This window comes from Aethalodelphis obliquidens, unplaced genomic scaffold (genome assembly GCF_003676395.1).
Source record: "Aethalodelphis obliquidens isolate GAN/ISIS:26980383/991018 unplaced genomic scaffold, ASM367639v1 scaffold7, whole genome shotgun sequence".
Lineage (NCBI taxonomy): Eukaryota > Metazoa > Chordata > Mammalia > Artiodactyla > Delphinidae > Aethalodelphis > Aethalodelphis obliquidens.
The window spans coordinates 42,985,892-43,011,409 of record NW_020837951.1 but is presented as its reverse complement, the minus strand read 5'-3'; the positions used below and the strand labels follow the sequence as shown (position 1 = coordinate 43,011,409).

At 37.2% G+C, this 25,518-nt stretch overlaps 1 protein-coding gene across 5 annotated transcripts in view; it reads right to left on the bottom strand.

Annotated features, from left to right (window-relative positions):
- PRUNE2 (prune homolog 2 with BCH domain) overlaps positions 1 to 25,518 on the bottom strand; it is a 272,472-nt gene that overhangs the window by 197,894 nt on the left and 49,060 nt on the right. For all 5 annotated transcript variants that reach the window (XM_027105655.1, XM_027105657.1, XM_027105658.1 and 2 more), the window contains exons 2-5: positions 24,360 to 24,464; positions 19,921 to 20,123; positions 17,644 to 17,807; positions 2,417 to 2,569 (exon numbers count right to left, since the gene is read on the bottom strand). In XM_027105655.1, the coding sequence (XP_026961456.1) occupies positions 2,417 to 2,569; positions 17,644 to 17,807; positions 19,921 to 20,123; positions 24,360 to 24,464 (625 nt within the window). The remainder of the gene's footprint in view (positions 1 to 2,416; positions 2,570 to 17,643; positions 17,808 to 19,920; positions 20,124 to 24,359; positions 24,465 to 25,518) is intronic.

Here is a 25,518-nt window from a genome sequence, read left to right as displayed (position 1 = left end):
TTTCAGTATTTCCCCTCTCATATTTCTTTTAACCATAATAAACACAAATATTAAGGCAAAAATCACATTACTGACAATGTTTGCATCAGTTAGGATCCCAGCAGGAAATAGCATTCACCCTTCAGGATGCAAAAGAAGATTCTTTAATGGCAGGACTCTTACAGAGATGTGGGTGGGACTGAGAAAACTAATAAAAGATAGTGAGGCGTTCGGAGACTAGCAGAGGTTCAAAGGAGGGAAACAGGGATCTGGAACAGTAGAAGAGGGGCTGCCAGAAACTTAGCACCAAACAGGAAGGGAGCAGGGAAGAAATATTACAGTCTCTTCTTCCTTTGACTCCCACGCCCCATATGTTTCAAAGTCTTCCCATGGACCAAATCCAACCAGAAACCAGTAATCTTCAGGGGAGCCCAGAAGATCAAATACTCAGAGGTCAGACTCTGGAAGCCCATAGCAGATAAAAGCAGAGAAGGGAAGGGGAGGAGGTAAAAAGAAAAGTAGCATAACCAAGCAAATAACCAAATAATACCTAAGAAGGCCACGATTTGCTTTCAGGATGCATTAAGGTGAGTCTCCATGTTTTCAACTGTAATTTTACTCAAAATGCACTTTATAAATATGACCCATAAAACTATCATAATTAAGTTGGTCCCCCTTGTAATAGGCTCTGGCAATAGGAGATAAAGGATTACTTAAATGATGGGAGGAATAATCCAGAAGGGATAAATTATCCAGAACTGCATAGTTTTTAGTCAGCTGACCCATGTGCTTCAATAAAATTTATCACAGAAAATCAGGAAAGGCTCTGGCTTAACAATGAATTCTCACCCTAGGTTACTGTATCAGATTAGGCCTAAACTCTTGAGAAGAAGACTTACAGTAAAGGCCAGTAAAGCACGTATCTCCTACCCAGATGCATATTAAGACAGCAGAGTCAACTACTTGCCCTTCCAACTTAGAACACTGTCAATCACAGCAGTATGAGGAAACAGATAGGTACTAAATATTTTTCTTCGACTTGAAGATTGCAAGGCTTCAATCTATCCTACTACAGCATAAAATGCTTTATAGAATATACAGTGACATTAAAAGTTTGGTCTAGTTTTGAAAATGAATGACAAAATGCATACCATCATGCAGCTATACATCCACGTACATCTTGTGCACATGCACAAGAGCATATGTAACAGAAGGTGTGGCAGGTGCGTCAGTGTCCCGTCCACATTTCCTCAGACTTTCCCAATGCAGGGCCCTCAACCACTAGCACCTGCATCTCTTTTCCTGAGGGCTTTCTCTGGCTGCCAGAGCCCACCCTGGGGGAATTAACAGTCCCTGGGACTAAGTACCCCTCAACATTCCAGTGGTATGCTCATAACAAAACCTGAGTTGTAGTGTTCATTTCTGTGTTGTCAATCCTTCTACCATGACTGATTTCAACCTGCCAACCCAACATCAACCCACTCACAAAATTCCTGAAAATTTAACAATCAGCTCTTGGAGCTCTGATAAACAAGTTGCAACATGCCACTGCACCCCTCGGGTAGGAAAACTCTGCGGTGCAATTTTACACTCTTTTGCAGAGTTCCCTAGCGGGATGAAGGCCTGGTTTCCCCACAAAGCTAACTTGCTTGTTAAAGCGCTCCATGCCCTATCAGTGTTTTCCGGGATCACCTCCCAAATAAATTGCTTTGCCTAAGGCTCTGCCCCGAGGGATCCCGAACTAAGGGAGAAAGCTATGTACCTTAAAGATAGACTGTCTGGGTTTAAATCCTGGCCTGGCCACTTCCTAGCTGTGTGTGTGATGATGGGAAAGCAAAGATGCCTTTCTGTGCTTCAGTGTTCCCATCTGGAAATCAGGCATAATAAATAATTCCACCTGACAGGGTTGTCGCGAGGACTCTAATTCATGCAAAGTTATACCATCAGAACCTTGGACATATTAGGCACTTAATGAACTACATCTATTATTATTATTATTAAACAATTGATCCAGGAAATCCACTCTCTTGACAAAGCCTAGACTTACAGAACACTTTTATCTGCTTAAGAGTCTTATTTTTTTCTAAAATTAATTGATGGATGAAATCTCATTGTGCTTGACATTGCTCCTGCCACATTCTCAAAATAGAACCCTCTCAGCACAGAGATTTCATGTGATGATGCATCTGGGGTGCCCATTAGATGCATGGATTAAACACACATCCAGACACGAAGGTCTCAGAGGAAAGCCTGCAGTACAGACTGCCTGCTTCCAGGTGAGTTAACCTGGTATGCCTGAAAATCTTCCACAACCTCCAGCAAAAGGGAAGAACGTGAAGCCACACTCAAATTCACCTCCTGGGGCCCAGTAACACTCCACATCACAAAGCATCCCTCCTCAGCAGCTGAGACAGAGCTGGGGGACAGAGTCACTCACCCTGAGCACTGAATTGGGTCTCCTGCAGGACGCTGATAATGTCATCTCTTGGAGGTAAGCGAGGAAATTTTTCTTCCAGGATAGAAAGAATTTCCTCCTGCTTTTCTGAGATCTTCTTGGGTTCCATGGCCATCCACTTGAAAAGGATGCTACCTGAAAGGCATGAATCAAGTCACCTTCAAACTTTCCAGTCAAGCCAGGATGGGGCCCAGAAAAATAAATGTCTTCTGGTCTCTCAATCTCTGTTTCTACTTCCAGATTCCAGATTCTTGCCTGGGGCCTCATTGTGTAACATTCAAGAGACAGTTTTTAGAAAACGCTTCAGATACTGTCTGTCCTGCCTCATTGTTCTCTGAGTATTAATCCCAGCAACTGAACTGACTACGGCACACTTTATGGCAGAGTTATACACAAAGGAACAAAATCTGTCTCTTTCCCCCACCCCACACAGATACACAAAAGTGATAAACATTGGTTTTAAATGATTTCAGAATGGAAGTTAATGATAAACTATTTAAGGATATTAAATATGATTTAATATTTCCCTTTAATAATCTCTTTAAGAGACCACAGAGAAGATTGTTTCCACTCATCATGTTTCTGATTTCACATAAGAACTTCCTCTTTTTAAAAATTAAATGAAGGGAGATCAGCTCAGTGCTTTGTGACCACCTAGAGGGGTGGGATAGGGAGGGTGGGAGGGAGACGCAAGAGGGAGGAGATATGGGGATATATGTATATGTATAGCTGATTCACTTTGTTATAAAGTAGAAACTAACACACCATTGTAAAGCAATTATACTGCAATAAAGATGTTAAAAAAAAATTAAATGATTTCATAGCCTCAATGTCAGCACCAAAGGAATCTGATAAGGTAGTGAACCTCAAATCCACTCCCAATCTTCCAGGTACCACACACAGTTTTGAAGTTATTTACTAATATCTAATTATAAGGATTCATAAACTGGCTCTAAATCACGGGTTTCAATTACAAAGTGATTTGATAATACGAATGACTGACCTCTCACAAACTCCTGGAATTTCTATGCATAATCTCACCTTGAAAGGGAGGAGTTACCACCTGTCACATCTCCTTCCCCTGCATCCTGAGGCCAGACTAACACAGAGTCGTGGGGGAAATGGAAGTTTCGCTTAATGATGAAGGATTAAACTCTCTAAAAATCCTCAAACTTATTGATTAATCAGGGTGTCACCATCTCTCTAGTTTTCAGTGTGGCCTAAATGATAATATAGGGGGAAGGAAAATAAAGAAAGTGGTAAGAATGTAAAAGGAGCAATGAAGTAATGAGTGAGGGAAAACTATGGTACATAATCTTGCCATCTACCTGGAGATCTATAGAACCTAGAGAATAGATACACGTTCACCATTAAAAATCCTGAAAAATCCCAAGCAAGTCATCTGGCTGCTCTGTTCCTATTTGCCTATTTTAAAAACAGAAATAATACTGCTTTCCCAGCTTATAAGGTTATATACTAAAAATCAATAAATGTAAACATCATAATGAAAAATAAATACTGCCAAACACATTTAAAGCATCTCATTCATTCATTCCTTTAGCAAAGAACTACTGAACACCTATTATAAGCCAGGCACTGTGCTAGATGCTAATGATTCATAACTGGACTAGAGCTAGCCTTGCCCCTTGAAGCTTATAGTAGTTAAGGAGATACAAAGAAGTAAACACATAAATTTTCAATGTAAGGGGGATAAGAAATATTGCTGAGGAAATACACAGTACTCTGAATCTAGGCAAGAATTCAGGAGTCAGAAAAGGTTTCCTAGAGAATGAGTTAATAAGCTAAGCTGAGATTTGAATGATAACTAGGAACTTAAGGCGAAGGCAAGGTAAAAGGGACATCATGACCCAGGTAGATCATATGCAAAGGCACTGAGGTGGGAGACGATTTGGCCAGTTCAAGAAATGGAAAGAAATTAATTAGAACTAGAGAATACAGTCTTAAAGAAAAATTTTTGAAAAATCAGGTTGGAGAGGTAAACAGGGCTCAGGTCCTGAAGGGCCTTTCAAGCTATCTTAAAATTTGTCTTTCATATTCTAAGGGAAATGGAGAGTCACTAGAATTTTAAGCAGGGAGAGGTAACATGTTCAAATTTATGTTTTATAAGACTTACTCTGGCTACCATGAGGAAATGAATTAGACAAGGCACACTGGGAGAATCAGAAGGCTGTTTTAGATGAGAACTAAAGAAGGAGCAGTCAGTATGAAGGGAATTGAACAGATTCAAGGCAAATTATCATTTAAAGATGGGGCGGGGAGTAGCCAACTGGATTCTGAATATACCCTTTGGTCTGACAATTTCTGACATAAAACCTGAAATATAAGGATGATTTTTACTCTCTTTGTTAAGGCAATGGTGAATCTAAATTTCAAAAAAGATCTTCATACGCTTGCCAGATTACTTGTTCCAAGAACAAGGAGAAAATCTACATAAATTTTTTGGGAAAAATCTGTGAAGGCATCAGAGAGTTACCCAGGTGACTATCTTAGAAGCTACAATCCTGGAGAGAAAGTAAGTGCAAAGAGGTAAACCCAGCATTTGATGTTGCTTTTCCCCTCTGAGTGTTTGCTAATTCATATTGTAGCCAATCACATGAGAAGATTAGCAGATCTAACAGCAGTTTCACAGGAGGAGGGAGACAAAAATTGGAGCTTAGAGCTCTCCACAGAGGAATCTTAAATATCCCAAGATTTGAGATGAGATCCCTGGAGAGAATGTCCCCACATCCTGGCATAAAGATTGGAAGGCAGAAGACCTAAATAGACATTTCTCCAAAGAAGATATACAGACTGCCAACAAACACATGAAAGAATGCTCAACATCATTAATCATTAGAGAAATGAAAATCAAAACTACAATGAGATATCATCTCACACCAGTCAGAATGGCCATCATTAAAAAATCTAGAAACATGGGCTTCCCTGGTGGTGCAGTGGTTGAGAGTCCGCCTGCCGATGCAGGGGACATGGGTTCGTGCCCCGGTCCGGGAAGATCCCACATGCCATGGAGTGGCTGGACCCGTGAGCCATGGCCGCTGAGCCTGCGCGTCCGGAGCCTGTGCTCAGCAAAGGGAGAGGCCACAACAGTGAGAGGCCCGTGTACCACAAAAAAAAAAAAAACAACAAAAAAAAAACAAACTAGAAACAATAAATGCTGGAAAGGGTATGGAGAAAAGGGAACACTCTTGCACTGCTGGTGGGAATGTGAATTGGTACAGCCACTATGGAGAACAGTATGGAGGTTCCTTAAAAAACTACAAATAGAACTACCATACGACCCAGCAATCCCACTACTGGGCATATACCCTGAGAAAACCATAATTCAAAAAGAGTCATGTACCAAAATGTTCATTGCAGCTCTATTTACAATAGTCCAGAGATGGAAACAACCTAAGTGTCCATCATCGGATGAATGGATAAAGAAGATGTGGCACATATATACAATGGAATATTACTCAGCCATAAAAAGAAACAAAATTGAGCTATTTGTAATGAGGTGGATAGACCCAGAGTCTGTCATACAGAGTGAAGTAAGTCAGAAAGAGAAAGACAAATACCGTATGCTAACACATATATATGGAATTTAAGAAAAAAACAAATGTCATGAAGAACCTAGCAGTAAGACAGGAATAAAGACACAGACCTACTAGAGAATGGACTTGAGGATATGGGGAGGGGGAAGGGTAAGCTGGGACAAAGCGAGAGAGAGGCATGGACATATATACACTTCCAAACGTAAGGTAGATAGCTAGTGGGAAGCAGCCGCATAGCACAGGGAGATCAGCTCGGTGCTTTGTGACCGTCTGGAGGGGTGGCATAGGGAGGGTGGGAGGGAGGGAGACTCAAGAGGGAAGAGATATGGGAACATATGTATATGTATAACTGATTCACTTTGTTATAAAGCAGAAACTAACACACCATTGTAAAGCAATTATACTCCAATAAAGATGCAAAAAAAAAAAAAAAGATTGGAAAAATACAGTCTGCAGGGCAAATATGACCTACTGCCTGTTTTTATAAATAAAGTTTTATTGGAACACAACCACACCCATTAATTTACATATTTTTCATGGATTTTTTTTTTTTGTAATGACAGGGTTGCATAGTTGCAGCAGAGACCACAGACCTGCAAAGTCTAAAATATTTACTATCTAATCTGACACAGAAAAAGTTTGCTGAGTCCTGCCTGTAAGAAAAGGGTGAAGCAAAAATAGACCAGTCTTCCTGAAGCCTGAAATCCTGATTTGAATCAGCTCAAACACAGAATACATTAAGTTTATCTGACAGTCTTCTAACTGCCTTTGAGGTGCAAAAGTAAATCCTCTCCATAGCAAAGGAATTTCATCATCTATAGCATCATCTCTACATTTTGCATATACATATTCAGCATTCAGTAAAAAATTACCAAGCATAAAGGAAATATAAACAAATGAATGGAAACTCCAGAGGAAAAAACTCGTGAGAAAAGAATGGAAACAGAATCGGGGGAATAAAAAAATTAGCTGGAGAATTATAGAAGAGAATTAGAATCTATAAATAAAATGTTCAAAAGAAATTTTAAGGCTATACATTTAATAACTGAACAAAAATATCTGTAAACAACAGATTATAGCAAGGAAAAAGTTAGCGAATTGAAAAATATCTTAGAAGAAACTATCCTCACTGACACATGGAGAGAAAAATGGATAAAAATATAGAGATGAGCATAAGAAACATAGGTGACATAGAAAAAAGGTCTAAGATATATGTAATAGGAATTCCCCTTGGAAAGGAGAGAGAAAAATGGGCTGAGACAATATTTGAAAAACAGTGGTCAATCATTTTTCAAAATTAATGAAAGATATTACTCTAATACTCAAGATAAATTATGAACCCAAATAAGAATAAATACAAAGAAAAACACCTCTAGGCACATGACAGTGAAACAGCTAAAAATTACAGAGGGAAAAAGTTTTAAATCAGAGAAAAAGAAATATATTACTGTCAAAGGAACTACAATAAAACTGAGAGCTAATTTCATCTAAAATGATGAAAATCAGAAGACATTGGAATTACAGCTTCAAAGTGCTGATATAAAATAATTGCTGATGTTGAATTCTATACTGAAATATAAGAAAAAAATGAAGGCAAAATAAAGACATTTTCAGAAATATAAACTGGAAGAATTTGTCACAAGAAGAACCCACACTAACAAAACAGTAAAGGCAGAGGGAAATTATTATAGATGGAAGCAAAGAAATGCAGGAAGGAAAGAACACTGGAGAATATAAATATGTGGGTAAGAATAAATCAATATTCACTGTATAAAACATTTATAATATGGAGTTTAAAATATATGTGTAATTAAAATACATTTCAAAAAAATAACGAAAATCTTAGTAAAAAAATAAAATAAAATACATTTCAATAGTAACAAATCGCAGAATGAACTAAGTAGAGATAAATTGCTCTAAGGTTCTTGGATGATCAGACAAGTGGCAAAAATATCGATTTACATGAGATTTTAATGGTATTTTGTAATCTTTATTATAATGCTAAAATAATTTTCTAAAAAAGAATTCATAACTAGTAAGCTAATGGAAGGAAATGTAATAGTAAAAGTTCTTATTTAGTGTAATAGCAGTAAAGAAATGAGAGGAGAAGGGGAAAATGTGAGATAAATAGAAAACAAATAGCAAAATGACAAATTAAACCCAAATGTTAGAGCAATTATATTAATGTAAAGAGACAATTAGTGTTCAGTGGGTATAGAGTTTCAGTGTTGCAAGACAAAAAAGTTCTAGAGATCTGTCGCACAATAATGTGAATATACTTAACACTACTGAACCGTACACTTAAAAATGTTTAAGATGGTAAATCTAACGTTATGTGTTTTTTACCAACAACAAACAAGTAAACAAAGTACTTCCATTAAAAGACAAAAATTATGAACCTGAATTTTAAAAACTACAATAGCAATATACTGTTTACAAGAGCACACCTTAGATATAATGATATTGAAAAACAAAGTAAAAGAATAGAAAAAGATGTAACATTGATATAATATACTATTATTAGATAAAGTAGACTCTGACAAGAAGAATTACTTGAAATTAAGACAAATATGTATTTATTATTAAACATTCAACCATCAGGTAGATACAACAATCTTAAATTTATATGAGCTAATAACATTACCTAATAGCTTCTAAATATGTAAAACAAAAAATTGGCAAAACTGGATGAAGAATGAGATAAAAACACAGTCTCAGTGGGAAATTTTGCACACACATCTCTCAGCAACTCTAAGAACCAGCAGGAAAAAAAATCTGTAAATATGTAGAATATTTGAGCAACATGAGTAACAAAGTTGACCTAATTAACATAAATTGAACATTGTTATCAACAATGGCAGACTATACTTTCTTTTCTAATACAAATGAGACATTAACCAAAATTAACTACCTGTTGAGACAAAAAAATCAAGCCTTAACAAATGTCAAAGGATTACAATCACATAGTTATATTCTGTGGCCATCATGAAAATAGTCTAAAAATCAGTAATAAAACAAAACTAGAAAATTTCCAAATGTTTGCAAAATAAACAATGCACTTCTAAATAACTCATGGTAAAAGAAGAAATTACAACATAAATTACAATATATTTTAATTGAATGATAATGAAAATATGACATTTAGATTTGTAAGATGCAACTAAAGCTATGCTCTGAGGAAGTTTTATATCCTCAAAAGCATAAGATGTTAAAAAAAACCTGACAAATTCAATTAAAAAAATGTATAAGGAAGGATATAATAAAGGTAAGAGCAAAACTTAAAGACACAGGAAAGAAACACGTATACAGAAAATAAAACAACAAATTGATACTTTGAAAAGACTAACAGTTTTTTAAAAACTGTTCAAGAAAAAAAGAGAGAGAAGAATGATAGAAGGTATAATTTTCCAGTATTAGGAATGAAACGTGACATACTACAGATTCTAATGACATTAAAAGAGAAGTACAACGTTAATAGATTTTAAATTTTAGAGGAAATGGACATTTCTGGAAAAACTCAACTTGCCAAAACTGGCAGGAAAAGAAATTTAAAATCTGGATGGTTTTGTATTTATTTTAAAATGAATCCATAGTTTAATAGCCATAGTTCCACACATTTAAAAAATACTAATTTTACACAAATTCTTCTGAAGATTAGAAAGAGAAAACACTTCCCAACTTATTTTCTGAATCCAGCATAATCTTCATACCAACACTCAACAGAAACATTACAAGAAAGAAGTAGAGGCAGGTCTCTCTCATAAACGTAGTTGCAAAAAAGTTTTTTAAAGCTAGTCCCAAATCAAATTAGCAATATATAATAGGATATTGTATTGTCACCAAATAGGGATTTCCTAGGAATTAAAGGACAAATTAACATTCCAAAGTTAATTAATATAATTCACCACACTAATAGAAGAGAAAAATCAAATGACCACTTCAGTAGATGTCAAGTAATGAAACTACTTGATAAAATCCAAGATTTAATCATATAAAATCTCAGCCAAGTGGAAATAGAAGACAATTTCCTTAATTTGATGAAGGGCATTTGTAAAAACCAAATAAGGAAAGCAAACATTATATTTAACTGTGAAATATTGAAAGACTTCCACCTCAAATCAGGAATGAGACAAAGATGCCTGCTATTTCTATTTCTATTTAACACTTCAGTGTGAATCCTAGCCCAGAGAAATAACATGGGTAAAAGAAGCAAAAGTATAAAGAAAGAAAAGGAAGAAATAAAAACTGACTTCTTCATAGATGGTATGTGTATGAACTTACAAATGAAAATACAAATGAATTATTCATCAATACAAATGAATTAATTAACTAGTAATACAAATATTAATACAAATAAACTTAAAATAGTAAATAAATTTTGCAAGGTTGATGATATAAGGTCAATAATACAACCCTTGTATTTCTATAAACAATCATGAACAATTAGAAAATCAAATTTAAATTAAAAAACTGTATTAGCATCAAAATATAAATATTTAGGGATAAATTTCACAAAAATGTGCCTGGCTTACAGTCAAATCAAGAATCCAATTTCTTCGATTTGGGGATCTTAATTTTAAAATACATAAAAAGGCAGTATTCAGAAATTAATATAACAGATATTGCACTAAACAGAATCCTACACAATAATTCAATGAAAAGAAACTTCTGACATTATAATTAGGTTTACCTTGACAATTAAAAAGGAGAAGATGTTCTGATGTAAGTAGGAAAACAATAACTCAAAACATGGCCACCATACTCTGAGTTGTTTTTACTGCAGAAGAAAGGCTATGGCCCAACTTTATCCAAGAGACTCATCTATAGCAAATTTTTCTACTTCACTTTAGAGATCCATTTAGCGACATACTTAGTTAAATATCAGTATCAGGATGTGGAGCAGCCAAAGGCACCTCTTCACAAAATCAAACCTATTTTTGGCATAAGAGTTGACTTAACATCCAGCAAATTCAGCAGAACTAAAAAATACTTAAATCCATATACACGTACCCAAATGCGTCCCAGGTATTCACAGGCCATGGGGGATTAACGACAAGCAACGGAGAAAGCAATTATAATAAAACAGTAACAGGGGCTTCCCTGGTGGTGCAGTGGTTGAGAGTCCGCCTGCCGATGCAGGGGACACGGGTTCGTGCCCCGGTCCGGGAAGATCCCACATGCCGCAGAACGGCTGGGCCCGTGAGCCATGGCCGCTGAGCCTGCGCGTCCGGAGCCTGTGCTCCGCAACGGGAGAGGCCACAACAGTGAGAGTCCCGCATACCGAAAAAAAAAAAATATAGTAACAAACATTTCATTCCATTAGAAAAAAAATCAACCACATATTCTTTGTTCAAAAGAATGGAGAAGTGAAGGACATCTTGCCAAAAGCAACTGCAGTGTATTAATATCAAACATGATCTAATGAAGTCAGAAGTTGTTTGGGGAAAACATTCACCACAGTCAAGGCATATTCTGCATGGTAAATTCTTAGCAGGAAAGAAGGGATTTTAAACCTCTTTCCTGTTTCACCTGGGATCATTTTCTTTTTCATACTGAAACAAAAAAAATTAAAGGATGAATAATAGAGAGAGGGAGGGAGGGGGAAGGGAGAAGGAAGGAGAAAAAAATAGAAAATACAACTTAGCTTATATTTCTGCCTGAACAGTGATAAAACGGGAGCATATTATTCAAATGCTTAGTAATCTTTTTTTTTTAATAGTAATCTTTTTTTAAAATTTTTTAAATTTATTTTTGGCTGCGTTGGGTCTTCGTTTCTGTGCGAGGGTTTTGTCTAGTTGCGGCAAGCGGGAGCCACTCTTCATCGCGGTGCGCGGGCCTCTTCACTATCACGGCCTCTCTTGTTGCGGAGCACAGGCTCCAGACACGCAGGCTCAGTAGCTGTGGCTCACGGACCTAGTTGCTCCACGGCATGTGGGATCTTCCCAGACCAGGGCTTGAACCCGTGTACCCTGCATTAGCAGGCAGATTCTCAACCACTGTGCCACCAGGGAAGCCCCGCTTAGTAATCTTATAAATTTAAAATGTCTGAATTTAAGAATAAAATTTATCTTTATATGGCAAAAGAAATAATTAACACTCTAAGGTTGAGGAAATGTTCTGGTTTTATATCTTGCAGAAAAAATAATTTCTTTCCCCTTCCCCCAACACAGGCCATCCCTCTTCCTAAGCAAAACAGCCGCTTAATTCCTTTTGGACTTTGTAACCATTTTGGGAGATGGATGATTCACTCTTTGGGCAAGAGAGAAAAAAAAAAAGAAAAAAAACTGGCTCTGTTCCTTTCCTATTTTACCTCCTTAAAAGGATCTTTTTGAAGCTGTTAATCTAGGCTACGAAAATAGCAAGCAACAATTCTTTATTAAAGTTCAAATGGAATGACCACCAGAAGGAGAGAGTTGTTTCTTTAAAACCTAGGGCACACTTTTCCCGCGTCCTAAGCTAAGAACAAGCTGTTATCTGTTTCACTATTCAAGTTGTGGCTCTGTCACGGCTTTATACACATAAACATGAAAGGCCGGGTGAAGTGTGGTTTTGATGGAAACCTGCCTGGTAATCAGTGGCTGCAGTCTCATCATTGCCAGCTGGTTCTGTGAAGCACACACACACATATGTGGGCACACAAACCCCCAATGCGATGATTCAGCAATTTAACGGACCTTAAATTTGGCAATTACCCTCTAGTAAACATTTCTGCAGGAAATAAAAGAATACAGGTTGAGGAGTCTGGCAGGTCTATAATTGTTTGCTTTTGGTACAAACCCAGGGCATAACCAAACACCAAGTTTAGGCCACCATGACTGTATAATGTGACTTTTAGATAGAACAGGTTGCAGCTTATTTGAAAATGATAACAGTGAAATCTTAGAAGCAGGTAGTAGGAGGGAGAAAGTAGAAAGAGGAGGAGGAGATGAAAAGAAAAGTCAGAAGAAAAGAAAAAAAGCAAAGAAACGGGAACCACAACAGCAAAAACAGAGATAGGAAGGGGAGGAAAAGACACATTTCCAAAAATCAGGGTTACTTATGATCTCATCTGAATGAGCACATTCTTTTCTTAGACAAATAATTTCTTACACAAATAATTAGAAAGTAATCTCCATAAGTAAATCTATGCCTTTTCAGATGAAAGCGATGCTAATGATCTGTATCCTGAAATCTCTAAGTTTGAGGTATGTCCTACTGAAAGACAACAGCAAGACCTAGCTATTTTAAGAAGTATTAATTCAAGAAAACACAAATTATGTCAACGTTGTTAAATCCCCCACAGAGCCTGAACACATATTAGCCATGGCTGGGTCACCTGTTGACATTTATCCATAACTCTCCTGCCAAGGTCCATATGATAGCATGACAGGGGAGATTATTAGATAAACACAGCAGGTTATTTCTACACTGGCAACTTGATACCTACTTCTAATCAGTATACAAATGATCTTTTAACAGCATCCATAATAATCAGGTTCTATCTCCATATTTGAATATAATATTATCGCATAATGCAAACATTTTGATATACAGCTACAGCAGTGAGTGTAAGACTACAAAAGATTCCAATATGACTGATTTTAAGTATTACTATCCTGTATTTAGAGAAAAACATCAGCATGTATAGAAAAGAGATTTGGAACAGGAAATACGTTTACTAGACAAGATGAAGCTGATTAAAACCATCCCCATATGCTGACTGAGGAGCAGAAAGTGTGTGATGCACTCTGCCCAGTTCCTGTATAACTGCTATTACATATGTAAAAGTTGGAGGATACCTATGACTATTAGGTGTCTTTTCAAGAAGACTGACATAAGGAAAAAACCTTTAGACTTAGATGTTCTTTTAATAAGGAACTGGTATATGTGTTTGTTTTAGTAATAATATGAATTTTACAATTAATTATATTTCTATTTTTTCATTGACTCCAGGAAGCTATTATTCAAACTTTCAAACAGAACACCACTTTTACTCCTCCAAATTTATTTATTTGTATGTTTCCTAACTCTGACCCTTTTTTCTGTTTTGTTACATTTACATGCATTTTTGTAAACCACTTCAAATACTCTATGGAAGAAGAAAGGACACAAAAAATAAAATAAATAAATAATAGATGAATAGATGATAGATAACTGACCTATGCAAATAGATACTACATTTAATATAAATATAGAGATCTAATAACGAGAGTGTATACTATATGATTCCATCTACATAATATACAAAACAGACAAAAACCAATCTCTAGTGTTATGGGGGACACATAGCGGTGGTAAAATTTAAAGAAAAGCAGGAAAGTGTGCGCCATAAAAATCAGAATATTGGTTACCCTTAGTTAGAGAGGGAGTGAGTGGCGATGGGGAGGGGCACAAAGCGGTCATCTTGTTCTACTTCTTAAGCTGGTTAATTGTTAAAAGGGTGTCCCTTTTGTGATATTTCACTGAACTGTATATTTATATTTTTATATTTATGTTTTGTATTCTTTTCTGTGCATGTATTATACTCCATGAAAGGGTTAAACTTATATATATAAAGTGGACAACCAAAAGATGAAAATAAAAACAAACGTTTGCAAAATACGAAAACAAGGATTTCTAGAAGCTAAAAAAGTGGGGGGTTATTATTGGAAGAAACAATGTTCAAATTCTGGACATTAAGAATATTGTAGGGGTGGGCCGGAATGAAATGGAAATTACAATATCATAGTCCCAATTAAATCAATATAGTCATAAAAACAGAAACTATATAAACAATCTTGCAAAATTCATTTTATGACAGGATTTATTGAGGGTCTATTATATGACAGGCACTGTTCCAGGCACCAAAGATAAGAACAGTGGAACAGTAGGCTCAATCTTTTGCACATTAAGGAACACACAGAAAATTAGATTTTTTTTTCAGCCTACCAGGCTAGGAGGCATACTTAGGGTCCTCTCCAAGGACTGAGGGGATCAATATCTTGGCCCACTTGAAATCCACTTACAGCACACCAGTGTGCCTCAGCATGATGGATTTTAGGATATGATCATGAGAATGAAAGGCAAAGAACAACCAAATTGATTAAGTACTTAGTTTGGAGTATATTCAGATTTTTTTGGCACAAAGTTTATAATAATATATCTTCCATTGAGGTCCAATTATGCTGTTTTTAAAGATTCTTTCAATTCTTGACTAAATATTTAACCCTCATGACATCTGGAAACAGACATTTTTCAAAATTCTTTATGGCAGAGGTGTGTGTAGAACTTTGCATTCCTTCAAGACCTAGAAGAATGCATAATACATGTTCTAGACATGTGTGTCAAATTAATGATCATTTTGAGCACCCCAAAATACAAAATAACATAGCTATTTCCAGAGAAAACTCTTTAGAAAGAATTATGTTATGAAAATAATGAATCCTAAAATTATTTACAGGCACATAAAAAAAGTTCCCTTTAAAACTTCCCTGTAGGTTTGGTGTTAATACATGATTGGAAAACTATAAAATCTAAGGGTTTTTTTTTGGTTTTTTTTTTTTTGCGGTACGCGGGCCTCTCACTGTTGTGGCCTCTCCCGTTGCGGAGCCAGGCTCCGGACGCGCAGGCTCAGCGGCCATGGCTCACGGGCCCAGCCGCTCCGCGGCATGTGGGATCTTCCCGGACCGGGGCACATACCTGTGTCCCCTGCATCGGCAGGCGGACTCTCAACCACCGCGCCACCAGGGAAGCCCTAAAATCTAAGTTTGAGCTTAGTGAACATAGCAAAATTCGACTTGGTTCCTTTCTTATATTTATTAAAGATTCAAGAGGTTTTAAAAATTGGCCCATTGCCCTTCTCACTCTGAACATTTCAGTTACCTTTTTAAAGTCAAACTCCTCGGATCATAATCCTTCGGTTCCCTTTTGGCCAAACTGTTCAGTGATGTTTCACCTCCCTTCCACGTAATGTATACATGCATATGCACATGCACACACTTTGGTCAAAGGTCCCCAGAGCCCTCTTTCCACTATAAGACGACACCCATGTCTACTGCCTCCCAGGCTTCAGTGACTCTGGCTTCCTCATGACAGTGTTTGTATTGGCAGTCTTCACAGGTAGAGGCACTCTATCCGTTCAAATTCCAATTTCCAAGCAACAAGGAAGTGATGTCCCTATCCTGCCAGCTTTCCAGTGCCATCTCAAGCCCAAAGTTATGAAAAATATCTGATGATGAGAAAAACCAAGGTCCTTTACCATAGTTCTAATTCTTGGTAGCTTTGAAAACTAAAACTAAGGTAACTAACAAGAGGGTCTGCATCCCTTCTAATTCCCTAAATCTGAATATCATCATTGTTATCATCATCGTCAACAACAAAATCATATCTTTGTTCCAATGTACTGCAGTTTGATATTATTTTATTACTTATAGAAAATCATGATGAACTATTCCTTGACTACATTTCTTTCCTACTAAACAACACTTGTATGTTTTTTGAACAATAAACCAAACTTCTTAGTTTGCAAAATGTTTAAACAGCACATTCTCTAGTGTTTGCCTGCACCACATATTTGCACTGCCAAACAACTTCCTTCTTGGCCGAGATCCCCGATCGCCTTTATTTCCCTTCTGCTCTGTCATAAATAAATGATTGCGCTGACTTAGTTTACTTGAAGGCACAGTTTCCCAGAGAGCAGTTTTACAGATGTCCAGAGCCAGAAAAGTATTTAAAACAGGTTGACTGGGGCCGCTGGTTCTAAGACATTTGTCGGAACTATAAAAGTCTAGGACCTTTTTCTCTCCAAATTCTGGTAGTAGTAGAGGAAGCAAAGGAAAAAGCCCTCAAAAGAGTTGTCACGTATTCTTGGGCTTCTCTTTCCTTTTTTAATTCTTTCAGCCTGTTAATCACTGCTTTTCACTTTCCTATGTCAAATACTTCTGAGAAAAGTCTTTGTCTACCATGTTCAAGATGGATTGCTGGAAGGAGAAAAAAAGCTTTATACAAAACCCCAAACTGCCCTACACAAGATAATACGGAATTTTTGTGGTTAATTTTGTGGCACCAAAGTCAACTGACAATTTCCAGCTTGGAAACCACTTTTTAGAAGAGATGGGCTCCACTGAGGAAGATGAAAGAGAGACGAGGATAATTGACGATGGTGTGCTTAAAGTAGGCTGGTGAAGGTGGAAAACACCACAGGATGGGGGGAGAAGGAAGTGGCAATCTGACCATAAAAGCCCTGCACAATATCACCAAAACGAAGGTGCGTAACTTTGCCATCCAAGCAGTATTATATAAACGAGGCACGTATAAGTACCAGCAGATATTTCCACGTAGGGGTGTGGAATTCTGGCCCATATCCACTCTGTTCCGGAGCAAGAATCACCTCTGGAAGCTATCAGATGGCCAGAGGAGCTATTCCCGCTCCCCAGCAGAAGTGCAGCAGGTCCATTTAATATGCTGATCTGGTGCAAGAACAGAGATCCTTCATGCCTGTTTCTAAATGCACATTTTTAATATTCAATATAATGCTACTCTTTAACAAACTCTTTACTCCCTGCCTCTCTGATGAAGCTTCCCGTGGTCTTGAAAGGGATTGTTAACCCAAGAATGGATCGCACTCTTTCTGCATGAGCGAGTCAAGAGACACTCCATTAAGCCTTCCAGTATTTAATAAAAAGAGTCATCTCTCACCTCTGAGCAGATGAGCCAGCTGCTCGGTGATGAGCTCGGGAGCCTCCTGGAGAATCTCTTTCACCACCAGAGAGGAGGAAGACTCTCGGTACTCAAACCCGGCATCGTCCTGCTCAACTGGATTAATGACCTTGACGACTGCTGATTCTAAAGTTTTGTCCTCACTGTAAAGCAAATGGAGGAGAGGAAGAGGAAGAGATATGGCATGTTTTCTTACTTTTTGGAATTATTTAGCCTCTGCTTCCACACAAATGACCTCCTCTTAATAGCCAAATACATATGTAAGTTCACATGTCTTATTCTATGTTATCCCATTTCATTTCAACTAATCACCTCCCCAAGAGTCTTAGAAGATCTTCATGCCTTAGTACCTCTTCACACCTCTTGTTCTGCTGTTGGACATAATAATAACAATAATAGTAATCATTGTTATACCTAATATTTACTGAGCTTCCACTACAGGTCAGACACTATAATAAATACTTTCAGAGTATTTTCACATTTTATACCATAAAATGACCCTGTTCGATGGGTTCTATTAAAATCCCCATTTTACAATGGGGGAAAAAGGCATGAAAAGGTTAAGAAACGTGACTAAAACAACATGGGGAATATAACCAATATTTTGTAAAAACTGCAAATGGAGTGTAACCTTTAAAAATTGTATAAAAAATTAGATAAAATAAAAGTGACCAAGGTCACATAGCCAGTAAGTAGACTACTTGTATTTAAACTCTATCTAGTTTCAAAGTTCACACATCCAGTTATGGTGCTGGAGGAAAAAATACTACTGGCTTATTTATTTCCACATCATTCTTTTTACATGAGATAGAGCTGGCTTTTATCGAAGGCAGGAAGAAAGATGTGGATAAAACTGTATTCTTTCTGTCTGCCAAAAACCAAAGAATGGCAAATGAAGAAAATGATCTCAATTTGATATTGAAAAACATCCTATTTCATAAACAATCCAAAAGCCAGACTTCACAATTTCAGTCTCAAAACCAGCACGGTTTCCATTTTAATTGGTTACAAAACTCTCCCTAAGATCTTGACTGAAACACGTTTCATAGTTCACTCCTTTGGCTTCCTGCATTGTTTTTGTCCACATCTACTTGTGTTATAGTTGGTTTGAAAAAGTTAACACGTCAATTTAGTCAAGCATGTGATCATCCTGAACACTAATAACTGAAGTCAGTCAAATAACATATGAATAACTCTCAGCCAGTTGTCAACAACTGATTGATAAATATTATTCAAAAGAATTTTGTGTGTTTCAAATAACATGGGGATAAAAACAGCCCACACAGGCAGATTATTTTCCAAACTCTTTATAACTGAATGAACTGCATGACTGATTAAGCGTATTCATCCCTAAAGATGCTTCCTTAAGAAGGTCAGATTAAAAATTAGATACTTGTACACGTTTTTATTTCACGTATACTAAGATGAGCGTCCGCTGGTGAATGTCATCAAAGATCAGCAAATTGGCAAAGTGTGCAAAAAAACTATCATCTCAAACTACTGGGGACTCTTCACTCATTAGCAACAGAGAGCTTATCAGAAGAGGACTCTTTGCGATGGGCTGTAAGGTCCTTGAAAGCAGGGAATTTGTCTCATTCCTCTTTATGTACCTGTAGATTCATGTACCAGTTAGCAGCCCCTAAGGACTTATTGAAGGAAGCAGAAGACCCATGTTCTCGTCCAAACTCTTCTACTAACTGCATGTGGTACTTTGGGCAAGTCATTTGCAACACTGGGTTTCAGGTTTCTTGTCCATAAAATAAGGAGTTCAAATTACATGAACTACCAAAAATCCATCCTGCTTTTATAGTATAATGCTATGAATAAATGCGCCAGTGATCAAAGAGCTTTCATAGCCCATGTACATAATTTTCCATTTCACTACTGAGATAAGAATCTTTCAGTTTTACTTAGTGTTTAATTTCAATCTTCATTATACATTTTCAGCAACAATACATAGGACTGTCACGTTGCTATAAGAAAGTGTTTGAAATGATTTAAAATTATAATTTTGGTCTATTTTACAAGAACTTTCCACTCAAAGATGTCATATTTGAAATGCCAAAATAAAAACAGAGAACTGGCATAGCCTGAATTTTGACGTAAGAGAAAAAACACATTCCCTTTCCTGTGAAAGTCCTTGGCCTTTAATACATCTCCCTAAACTACAAAAATCCTGAACAAGGTAACACTTTGCACAAAAGAACCTTTGTTAAAAGATCAAACCTCCCTCCAGAGCCTCCTGTGAAGCCTTACCTCGCCAGCATGTTGCTGCCAACAAGTGTTAGAGATAACTTCCCTTCATTATTTAGCTGATGCAGATTAATTTCATCTCGGAATATGTGGAATGATTCAGAGATATTTAGCTCTTCTAAAATAAACCTTGTCTCGGTGAAGTAGCTGAATTCAGTTCTTGATATGTTCAGCACGGGCAAACAGAGAACCTCAGGTGGGCTGACCTACCAGGAAAAAAAGTTGACTGAATCACTGACAGCAGCAGGAGGAAAGAATACAACTACATTTTCTCAAACCTGAGGATAACTGGAAGGGGAACCAAGCCTCGCTAAACCACTTGACATTCATAACCAGCGTTTCCTGAACCCAATTAGCAGAGCATTTTCCTTGGGTAAGTGGCCCCTAATTTTTTTTAACCTCTTGTTACTCCACATGAAACTTCTCGTGCCTTTCTTGAAATATTTTATGTCTCTTTGCACCCCTTCCACGACTGAAAAATATACATACACATTCTCTTCTTCATAGGAAACAAATTCACATGTCTTTATGGAATCAGCAGAAAATTAGAATGATTACAGCAGGATAGGTCAAGACTGTGGTGACACAGAAGGCCTATATGATCCATCTATACTGGAAGCCTGCCACTTGGCTCCAGCCCATTGTTTCCACGCAAAAAATTCAGGTCCAGGATAGGTAAATCTTTCAATCACTCAAGAAAAGCTAGAAATCTTGATTTGGGGGTATTATCTGTGATGTTCAATTGTTACAATTAACTTTTTAATTAAAAATACTGTGTAGGAGGGGAATTCCCTGGTGGTCCAGTGGTTAAGACTCTACACTTCCAATGCAGGGGGCATGGGTTCGATCCCTGGTCGGGGAACTAAGATCCCACATGCTGCACGGCAAGGCCAAAAAAAAAAAAAAAATACTGTGTAGGTTAGTAAAAACTCATATGAGCCAAAATCTGGCCCACAGACTAGCAGATTGTGATTTCTATTAATTTCTTGTATTATTTTTTAAAATCTTATGTTAACAAACCTCTTAAAAAAAACTGTAGTGATGGGGGAAACAGGAGATGGGTAGACGTTAGAGAATTTCAGATTCACAATAATAAACTTATTTCTACATAGGAATTTTTAAAATGAAGGTGCTTTTAAAGATGACTATGAGTCTATGGCAATAAACCCTAAATATCGCTGAGAGAATGTGGGGTTTGGGAACACTGAATTTTTGCATAAAGTAAATGGCCTTTGTTCTCTCGTCATCACCAGCTCTGTCACAAGCCTAGTGTTTATTGCACAGTTTTCACATCTTTATCATCCATCTCCCCTTCCTAGCAGGGATTTTTGTCTTTTTTGTTCAGTTATGTTTCTCAGTGCATAAAATGGTCTGGCACAAAGTAGGTAACACATGTTTGTTGAGTGGAATAAATGAATCACCTACTGCTATGGCATACAAAGCACAAAGCCATTCCAACAAGGTGGGTTTTATTCCACCTGTCAGGCTAATACAGAATCACAATCGTGTAATAATTATTAGCAATTTATGCATAGCAAGTTGTTTTTCTTATTAATTGATAGAGTTATATCTAACTCCTGATACTGAAACCTAAGTCAGGAGCCATGTGGCCTGAGGCTATCCTGGCAGGACCTATTCTGGAGTTGGAGTCAGAAAAACTAGGTTCTAGCCCCAGCCTCTGCTGTGTGACTTTGAGAAAGCTATTTTTCTTTCTGAACCTCAGTTTTCACCATCCATAGAATGGGGCTTACCTACCAGAGTGAAAAGTATTTAAACAGTCAAACATGTGAAGCTGCAAACTCTGTCCTTCTATGTGTTAATACTCTGAGAGGGAGTAGCCAGGTTCTCAGGAAAAATTAAAATGGAGATGCAGACCCTGAGGGGGCAGGGTCCAGTAAATTAAGAGGAAGACACAGATATTTAACAAATTCCCAGTATGTGACCCATCACTAATTCCATATTGGTCCCCATGCTTAGTAACGAGCCTTAGAAGAGGGAGAAAAGAGGCCACACATCTCTTTATCTATTTTACTATTACAACTAGTTTTCTCACTCCTTTTGTTGGATGTTATTATATTCATTTAGGACACTGTAGCTGTTGGTGGTGGTGTCATTTATTATATAATTTCCTTAAGAGTCCATCCCATGGTCAGTCTAAAAACCAGTCTGGTTCAGTCAACTCTATGTTCTCAAGACAAGTAACGCCTTTTTTCTAGAAGTCAAAAAACCCAGTTAAATCATTAATCATTAGAGAAATACAAATCAAAACTACAATGAGATATCTCACACCAGTCAGAATGGCCATCATGAAAAAATCTACAAACAATAAATGCTGGAGAGGGTGTGAAGAAAAGGGAACCCTCTTGCACCGTTGGTGGGAATGTAAATTGATACAGCCACTATGGAGAACAGTATGGAGATTCCTTAAAAAACTAAAAATAAAACTACCATACGACCCAGCAATCCTACTACTGGGCATATACCCTGAGAAAACCATAATTCAAAAAGAGTCATGTACCAAAATATTCACTGCAGCTCTATTTACAATAGCCAGGACATGGAAGCAACCTAAGTGCCCATCAACAGATGAATGGATAAAGAAGATATGGTACATATATACAATGGAATATTACTCAGCCATAAAAAGAAACGAAATTGAGTTATTTGTAGTGAGGTGGATGGACCTAGAGTCTGTCATACAGAGTGAAGTAAGTCAGAAAGAGAAAAACAAATACCGTATGCTAACACATATACATGGAATCTAAAAAAAAATAATAATAATAATGGTCATGAAGAACCTAGGGGCAAGACGGGAATAAAATCACAAACCTACTAGAGGGTGGACTTGGGGATACGGGGAGGTGGGTGGGCTGGGACGAGGGGGGAGGGTGGCATGGACGTGTATACAGTACCGGGCATGAAGTGGAGTGTGAAGTGGATAGCTGGGCGTGAAGTGGATAGCTGGTGGGCGTGAAGTGGATAGCTGGTGGGAGGCAGCCGCGTGGCGTGGGGAGATCAGCTCGGTGCTTTGTGACTGCCTGGAGAGGTGGGATGGGGCGGAGGGAGGGAGACAGGAGGGGGGAGATATGGGGACGTATGTATCTGTGTGACATTCACTTTGTTGTAGAGCAGAGGCTAACGCACCATTGTGGAGCAATTATACTCCAATAAAGAGGTTTAAAAAACAAAAAACCCAGTTAAGACGGGCAGTGGGGGGAGATAAATTAGGAGTTTGGGATTAACAGATACACATTACTATATATAAAATAGGTAAACAACAAGGACCTACTGCATAGCACAGGGAATTATACTCAGTATCTTGAAATATCCTATAATGGAAAAGAATCTGAAAATCAAGTGTACAGCAAAGTAACTGAATCGCTTTGCTGTACACTCAAAACTAACACAATATTGTAAATTAACTATACTTCAATAAAAAAAATAAATAAGAAAAAATTCAGTTAATAAGATTAGTATTCGATATGCATGTCTTAACACAGGCACATTTCTCTCCTCATACCAATTAATCTCCCTTGTATAGTCTGGCACATTTTAAGATAAATTTGATAGAAAGCCGTATGTAGATATCAGAAGATTTTATCTGGCATTTTTGTCAGCTGCTGACCCAAAGCCATTCTTGCCACCTATAGCTCATTCTGGAAGACTGGGTTTCATGTGAATTTAAATCGTTCTAGATCAGCTATGCATACTCTCAGAGTTAAGGATCCAAACAAAATTGGAATAAAACAAATTTAACTCCAGAAAATTAAAAACTGTGTGAAATTGGGAATAGCACTGAGACACTCATAATGTAATTTTTTAGGCTTTAAGGTGAGCCATTAACATGGGCTGATGAATTTATGGAATGGAAATTTTAAAACAGTTTATTTCAAGAAAGGTCTTTTCCACCTCTGGCCCAAGGGAGATGACTGCAACTGAGAATGACCTTGCTGTGCAAAGTCAGGCTAAAAGGCAAACACAGAATATAGATGTAATACCTCTATTACTGAAAATTCCAGCCAGTATGCTCTGTACTTCATGTAATGTTCACACAGGTTATTCTGCACATATTTTTCTACTCCCAAAGGCAAGATTATCCAACAAGGATAGTAAAGGAAAACAAGACATTCTGATCCTTACTTTTGTCAATTCTCTGAATTTCCATAAAAGTAATCAACTATTATACAATTTTTAAATTTTTATTTGAAAAAAATTGATCTTATTGAAATAATGTTTTATGCAGAGTCAGTAAAAGTGACTAGAACAATGCCTAACATGTAATAAGTGACCAACAAATATTGATTAATGGATTATAATACATTATTCTCTGCAACAATAAACCAGAACATGAAAATTTAAGTTTCCTTGTTTTTCCTGAAAATGTTTGTTTTTAAAAGTTATATCATAATTCAAATAAAAAGCATAATCTTCTTTTCCCTCACCTTGTCTAGAAAGTAAGCATATGTGAAGGCAGAAATGAGAGAATCCAGGTCACACGATTTATGTCCAATAACCACATGGACCTTCTCCAAGCGTTTGCTTCGATTCTGAAACAAATCCAAATAAAACATCACAATTTAACAACAGATTAATATAAAGTGGATATTTTTCAATCTTTTTTAAAGTATGCCTTAGCTATATTCAGACAATTGCAGAAATTCATAAATGTATCATGAAGTTTTATATAAGGACATAAAACTGTACAACATGTTTAACATTCAGAAATGCTCATTCAAATTTTAGTTAATTGTCAGGAACAGAAAATTGTTGGTTCGAAACCTTGGGAGCTTCCTTGGGTGGAATCTGAAACTGGCCCCCATATACAGAAGGCAAGGGGAGATTGAAGAAAGAGGCAGGCCACTCCAGATTGGTAGGTGGCAGGGTCAATATGCAAGGGAACTTACTTACAAGGCTTGTCTTGGGCGGCCACAAGACAAGTATATCTCCACACCTGCCCACCAGAATCAAAAGTTTATATAGAGGCCTTAACTGGCTTCAGTGACGTGTGGTCTCAACAACGCATTGCTCTCTCGAGGCTGTGTCCTTGAAAATGGTTCCCACTGTGTCATCAGTGGGCAGATTGTACCTTCCAAGGTCAGGGGAGGGGGTGAGGAGCCTCCAGTTGCCAGGGTCTAGCTCTCGGGTCAACTGGCAGTCATGTCCTCTCAATGACCTCCTCCAACAAAAATGTGGTTTTATTAAGACCATCCACAATCTAACTTAATATGAACTGTATCTCTGAGTCATAATTTTTTAGTAAAAGATTATTTTGGTCTAAAGAGCAGTTCCATAGTATTCCATATCACTTCCTTATATAAGATGTTCCTCTCACTTTGAGAGACAGTGACTGTTTTCATATGTCCCTGGCGTGCAACACAATTTGGTAGGAATTTATTTTTTCCTGCCACATTTTGGGTGACAGGATATGCTCTCTCTGCATTACATTCTATCAGTTAGCAAATAAAAGTTGTTGTAACACTTTTCTTCCCTCCAGAGAGAGGACTCTGATTAGTATTATTTCTCTAAAAATACAAATCAGTTGCTATTAAAGGGTGTATATTGTCACCTCTCTGTAAGAGAATACATACTATTTTCTTTCCT